The 7,303-nt window shown below is 36.1% G+C and overlaps 1 protein-coding gene across 1 annotated transcript; it reads left to right on the top strand.

Annotated features, from left to right (window-relative positions):
* Nucleotides 1–5,115: 5,115 nt before the first annotated feature.
* On the top strand, nucleotides 5,116–6,191 carry LOC106767322 (abscisic acid receptor PYR1-like). The gene has a single exon (XM_014652183.2). It carries the CDS (start codon nucleotides 5,228–5,230, stop codon nucleotides 5,876–5,878), a length of 651 nt encoding a protein of 216 aa, XP_014507669.1. The 5' UTR covers nucleotides 5,116–5,227; the 3' UTR covers nucleotides 5,879–6,191.
* The last annotated feature ends 1,112 nt before the right edge of the window (nucleotides 6,192–7,303 follow it).

Raw genomic sequence — 7,303 nt, 5'->3', positions numbered from 1 at the left:
GATTCAAAGTTACATTCTAAGACTGTTCAGAATCTGGAAAATGATGTTAGTGTCGTCGACCTAGGAGATGGGAACTAGAGTCTTGTGCTCATTGTGCCACCTAGTTTCCCACCTTCAGATGTCCCTACTCTTGCATCTGAGGAGACTGATAAAGATGTTGAGGACCAAGCATATATGAGCAGATATTTTAAGCCAGGTGGACTTTCTTCGTCTTCCACGACTGAAGGTGATTTACTGATGAATCATCCCTTCCTTGATCTGGTTGTGGAAGACATTTCTCTTCTGGATCAGATTTGGCGGATGAAGTCCTTCCTCAGCACTTCATTTCTTGATCCATTTATGGAAGACACTTCTCTGCAAGTCCAAAATTGGCAACTGCCACCATGATAAGGGGAGTTTTTTTTTCCCTCCTTCTCTCCCTTTCCCACTTTTATAGCACTTGTCCATGATCTGTTGACTGTTTTGATTTCTAATCTTATGATTGTGACACACTGAGGACATTGTGTAGTTTAAGTGTGGTCTATTGGGGAGATTCTGATTTTTCTTTGATTAGTTTATTTTTTCTACGTTAAATTTTTTGTTTTCAAGATAGTTTTTGTTTTGTCTTGTGTACAGTTTTGAATGTTTCTCTTGATTTCTGGACTTTGTTTAGGTTATAGATGTGTCTTTCACTTCATTGATACTCTGATTTGTTGGAAATCCTTGCTTTTCTTTGTTTGGAATATGATTATGATGTTTGAGAGAGTTGATTTGATTGTGACAGAAATGCCCTGTGTGAGATTTTAGCCACTTAATATTCTTTCTCGTGTGTGATATGTCTCTTGATTGCTTGCACATATGCCTTGGCTTGACTCTTTTTGATGATTCTTGATTGATATGCTTGTTTGGAAGTGATAAAGGCAGTTTTGTTGTTGAGCCTCTCTAGCCAAATGAGCCTACCCTTTTTTTATCCTTTGATAGCCCCTTTGAGCCTATGCTTTCCCCATTTATTTGTTTTGAAGCTGATACACTAGCCCTAAGTGAAAAACCATGATTACCTGAACCTTAGGGAATTTTGGAGCTTTGGAATTGTTTTGGGAATAAGTGTGGTCTCCTGGGGGATTATGAGGAATTGGCTAGTTGGTTCCTCTTCTTGTTTTGTTTTTTTTGTATATATGTTGTGTTATCTTGTCTCTTAGAGTTGTGTTCTGAAAAGAGAGAAAAGAAAAGAGACAAGATGAAAAATAAAGAAAAAAAAATACAGAAAAATGAGAAAAATAAAAAAAATTGCGTGAATAATGGAGTCAAGAAGAGGATTGAATTAGAGGATTTTGGGTGTGATTTGATTGTGTTTCACTTGTTCCCCATTGCTCCTTTATTTCCTTTGGTTTGTAACTTCTCATCCATATCATATCCTCCCTTGTCCTTGGCCCCATTGCATCCATAAAAGGCCTTTTGAATTGAACATGCATATATGTTTGAGTGTTGATATTAGAGGCTTGCCAAGTCTGTTTGTGTTTGCTTTCCTAAGTCCATTTAAATGCATTGCTAATTACTAGGGGAGACTAGAGATAGTAAGCCAGTAATTAGTAATAGACTCTTTTCGCCAAGAGATTGGGTTTGGGGTAGACTAAGAAAGTTTGCATGACAATTTGATAATAAAGCAAATTAAATAAGAAAAGTAGATATAAGAGGGTGGATAAGATGAAATTGTAAACCCCAATAACTCCATTCATCCATATCTTTTCCTTGCCAACTGGTTCATTTGCATTTTGCATGTTTATTTTTGTTCTTTGCATTCAACACTTAAATTTAATTCCTTCACAAGTCTTACACGATCAATTTACATGAAAGCTAAGGCCTAAGAGTCCTTTGGGAAAACGATATTCGGACTTACCCGTTTTATATTACTTCATAACGATCTGGTACACTTGCTAGGGACTTAACATGGACGCTCTACCAATGCCAAGGGATTTTCCCAATCGGGGATATTCTCGACAACCAAATTTTCTACATTGGGACCGCCATTTTGGGTGTTCCTTCGCATGGCGTTGTTCGCCTCTGGTCCCCTGCCTTCGTCTTGGATGGTATGACTGTTTTCTCCTCGTTTTTCTAGCCCGAGGCCCTCGGCTTCATTATTCACCAACTGTTGCACTGACCACCCGCCCGGTCCTTCATCCCGCTCTGTTCTCACAGTCGCTACCTTCGTCCTCAATTCTTTCATGTGCCTTTGAATCTCTTGAACCACCTGTAACTAAAGTTGCTCTCCTTTAACTTCGCTTTTCCTTGCCTCCACGTCCTTCGATTCAACCGGTCTTATGATTCGCAATTCTTCCGATCGGCAGTGATCCTACAAGAAACACTCTGACGCTCAAGTCAGCAAGCTTGCTTTTTAGTGTACTCTCAAGATGAATCAGAATAAGATAAGATTCACCTGAATATTTAAACTTGCATTTATAGGTCTCATCGTTCGATCTTTCGTTCAACGTTTGAAGATCAACATGAAATTAAGATATGTCACAGATAATTCATAAGTGTTTAACATCCTCCAAGAATTCATAAGTCTAAAAACCGTTATTTTTATGCTTCAATTTGATATCAAAACACACCCTTAATAGATTAGAATGAGCTTAGAATCAAGTAAAACACTTAGTTGAGTCACATGAGAGTCAAAAGTTATTTTTAGAGATATTATGCTTGTTCTTGCATTGTTTTGCAGGGTTTTGATGAGAATTGAAGATGGAAGTGAAGTAGGGAGGACTTAGACTCAAGAAAAGAGGAAAAAAGGAAGAAAAGAAGAGTCAAGTTCACCGCTCAGCGCCAAATGCCAACGCTGAGCGCCAGTCTTGTAGGTGAAGTCATTATTTCTCACTTGAGTGGCAGCGCTGAGCGTCTTGCGATTAGGAGGCAAACCGTTGAGTGGCAGACTGGACCGCTGAGCGGTCTGGGGCTGGGAGGGAAACCACTGAGCGGCCAAATCAGGTGTTGAGCGGTGGAATGTTGGGCTTGGGCTTAAATTCTGTTACTTTTATGCTTTATAAATAGCCTCAGTGCGACCGTCAAAGGAATCTTTTGGCAAGCAGAGACGTCCACAACAGTTCTACACTCCTTAGAGGTAGTTTCTTGGGTTTACTCTTCCATTCTTTCATTAAATTCCATCTAGTTTCACCATGTCTATGGTGAAGTAAACCCTTTGTTGTTGGTGAAACAATGTAATCTTTTGAAGCTCTCTTATATTGAAATTATTATTTTATTCATATGCTTATATTATCAATTGTTAGGTTTCTTATCTATGCTTAATGCTTCTATCGTTTAACTCATTCGATAAGAAGATATTTGCCTTTGTTGATACGGGAACGTACAAGGAAGTCATGAACTGATAGGAAATTCCTTATTTAAGCAATACTGCCTAGATATAGGAGTAAGATGATCAATTGTAGTTTGCTTTTGTACTTTAATGCATTATTAATTAGTCAGGGAGACTAGAGATAGTAAACTAGTAATTAATAGTAGGCTCTTTTCGCCAAGGAATTGGGTTTAGGGTAGGCTAAGAAAGTTTGCATGGCAATTAGATAATATAGCGAATTAAATAAGAAAAGTACATATAAGAGGATGGATAAGATGAAATTGTAAACCCCCAACAACTCCATTCATATCTTTTCTTTGCCAATTGATTCACTTGCATTTGCATGTTTATTTTGTTTTGCATTCACACTGCAAAATTATTTCTTTCTCAAGTCTTATAAGATCAACTTACATGAAAGATAAGGCCTAAGAGTCCTTTGAGAGAACAATACTCGGACTAACCGTTTATATATTACTTGATAATGATCTGGTACACTTGTCAGGGGCTTAACAATAGAGTAGATATCAAGAACATAATCTCAATTAAAGGCGTTTAAGCGAAAGGAAATCTTTTCTTCGAACCTGCATTTGAATTCAAACATGCACTTGAATGCATACATAATAATATATTATGGAATATAACATATGGTAACGCATATATATTATGGAATGCAATATGTTTCGGTGTAAAATTTAGGGACCGAGAGACTGACTTGGCGGATGCGGCTTTGTCACTTTCTAGTATCTGGAATTCTCCAATCGTTCGCTTGTCCTGGTTCTTGACCGCTCGCTTCACTTCAACCTTGACCGTTCGTTGGTCTTCAAGCTTTAACCGAGGGAGGAGGTACCTGCAATGGCACTGCGACGCTCAAGTTAGGCATATGGTAGAAGAACCTTGGTTCTTTGTTTTATGAATCTGAATGAGAGAGCAGGGAATAGGATTTTTGTAGAGCGTAAGTGGAACGTACCTGACTTTTAGCCTTAGCCCTGTATTTATAGATTATCATAAGCCCAATAAAAAATAAATAGAATTACTTGGAACAGATTTACCTGGTTGTTCATAACCAGCTTTATCAATATCTTTAATCAGATATTATTCTCAATATCTTTAATAAGATATCTTTTATTCTAGTGGACTACAAACCCAATAATAAGAATTTATCCAATTATGGTCCATCATAGACATGATGTCATACATAACTGATCGACTATTCTCCGTAACCGCTCGTCCCAGATATCACACCATACACCGGCTATTCCAAATTTTAAGAATTACTATATATTTTTTTTGGTAACAAGTTATGATTTCTTACAAAATTTGTATTTAATATTGATACATCACAAATTCAAAATATTATTATTTAAAATTTATTGCCGTTCTTGAAATAGGATTATTATCCATTACAGAATCTTGATATAGTTTTTTATTATACTAAAAACATTTAAATTTTTAATTACCACATCCTGAATTTTATTTAAGAAGTATATCTTTTGTTTTTAAAATAAGTAAAACTTGGAGAAGCGGTGAATTGATTTGATTTTATTGTAAATTTAAAATTTGTTAGAGCTTTATGTTGTAACCCGACACATACTTTAAAATGAATGGAGCATGTATAGCCGTATTATATAATTGGCTGAACGTGGATGAGGTTAGTCGAGGGACGCTCAAATAAAGAAAATTCCCATATTTAATTTCTGGAAATTGCAAAATAATTAGCATTCTTTATGAGAAAAGATAAAATAAAAGGACAAAACCATACTCGATTAGGTGTCAGACCATTCCCTTTGTATTGATATTCAGTGATACGGTTACACACCACATCTCCTCAAAAACAAAACCTTTTTTATTTTCAAAACATTACCCTTTTCAGTTCGCAACTCTCTCTCCCACTCTGCGCTCGCTATGGACCGAACCAACACCTCCTGCGCAGAGCAGGATCCGACTCAGACGCACCCGACCCGCCACCACCTGGAGCTCCCATCCGGGTTGACTCCCGACGAGTTCGCCGACCTCATACCCTCTATCATGGAGCACCACACCTACTCCATGACAGCGCGCCAATGCTCCTCCCTCCTCGCCCAACGAATCCACGCGCCGCCGCAAACTGTCTGGTCCGTCGTCCGCTGCTTCGACAACCCCCAGGCCTACAAGCACTTCATCAAGAGCTGCCATGTCAAGGAGGATTTCCAGCTCGTCGTAGGCTCCACTCGCGACGTTAACGTCATCTCCGGGTTACCGGCAGCCACCAGCACCGAGCGCCTCGACCTCCTTGACGACGAACGGCACGTCATCGGTTTCACCATCGTTGGCGGCGAGCACCGCCTCAGGAACTACCACTCCGTGACCTCCGTGCACGGCTTCGAGCGCGATGGCAAGATCTGGACCGTTGTTCTGGAATCTTACGTGGTGGATGTGCCCGAGGGGAACACCGAGGAGGACACGCGTCTCTTTGCTGACACCGTTGTGAAGCTCAACCTGCAGAAGCTCGCGTCTGTCACCGAAGGGATGAGCGGTGACGGTGAGAGTGACGGTAACCGGAATGGTAAGTCATAGCTTGAGCCACCCAAACCCGAAGAAAAATGGTTTAAAATTTAAAAAAAAAAAAAAAATATATATATATATATATATATATATATATATATATATATATATATATATATATTTCCTCGGGAACCTTTTTATTATCTTTTTTGGCGAACCTATTATCTTCATTTCTATTTTTCACTGTTGAAATTACGGGCATAGCCTTTGTTCCTTTGGGAGTGGAACTAGTTTAACGTGTGAAATAAAGTAGTGATGCCTTAATTTGTAATGCTATCTTGGATGTTAATTTCGCTCCAATATCTACGGTTTGAGTTTGATTTCATTCTTGTCCTTTCTTGTCAATTACTTCCCATTTTCGTTATTATTCTTTATCTTTATGTTACTTCATTAAATAGTTTATCTATTGGGATGGTCTTAATTACGTAATTAAATCGTTCATATCATATGGCACTGAAGTGTGATTCTTAATTTTTTTTTCTCTATAATAAGAATCTTACCGGAAAGAAAAACTCCACAATAAGAATATATATAAGATGCTGCATAAGAGTTCTTTTGTTACTTTGAACATTATTTTATTGTAATTGATATCAAGTGATTATTTTTGAAACAGAGTGTAGCTTCTTGTATAAGAGAGAGCGGAGTTTGGTATCATTTCAATTTGAAGAGTTACTTATTTTTTACATACCTAAAACAATTGATAAAATTAAACGATTTGTTTAAATAAAGTATATAAACAAGTATTGAAGTGCATTTTTCATTAAAATAAAGACTAACATTATATGCAATAATAATATTCAGCTCAAATTTTACCTTTTTTATTATAATACAAACAATTTATTTTGTTTTTTATTCCGTATTTTATGTTCAATTTAAGTTAATATTTAAAAATTACCAAATTAAATTATTCCACACAAGTATTACTTTTAGTTAAAAGAAATTAAAACGAATAACTTTTACTGTTCAAAACGTCCAAACAAACATTTGTAAGTACAAAACAATATTTTCACTATATAAAACAAAAAACAAATTATGTTGGTATTTTGATACATAAGTTTACATTTATTTTATATTATTTTTTTATTTTTATTTTTATTTATTTTTTAAATAAAAAAGTTATTCTTTAGAATCATTTTATTTTTGTAATATATGTTAAATAAATGTAAATGCGGGTTATCTTCATCACTCTTTTAATATAACATAAGTTAAAATTTCAAATATAAATTAAAAGTTTTATATTATTATACATTGTATAAAGGCCAAAAAAAAATATAGTTATATTTTACATTAAAAAGAAAATGTGGATAAAAATTTAAGGTTTAAATCTCTTTTTGGTCCCTAAGTTACGAGCGGATGTTTAGTTTAGTCCCCGCTTTTAAAAATGTAAACCTTTTATTTCTAAGTTATAAAAAATAAGTCTTTTTTTTATGTTCATGG

This window comes from Vigna radiata, chromosome 7 (assembly GCF_000741045.1).
Source record: "Vigna radiata var. radiata cultivar VC1973A chromosome 7, Vradiata_ver6, whole genome shotgun sequence".
In the NCBI taxonomy this organism is placed as follows: domain Eukaryota; kingdom Viridiplantae; phylum Streptophyta; class Magnoliopsida; order Fabales; family Fabaceae; genus Vigna; species Vigna radiata.
Note: the sequence above shows the minus strand (reverse complement) of the source record. Positions and strands in the feature narration are given on the sequence as shown.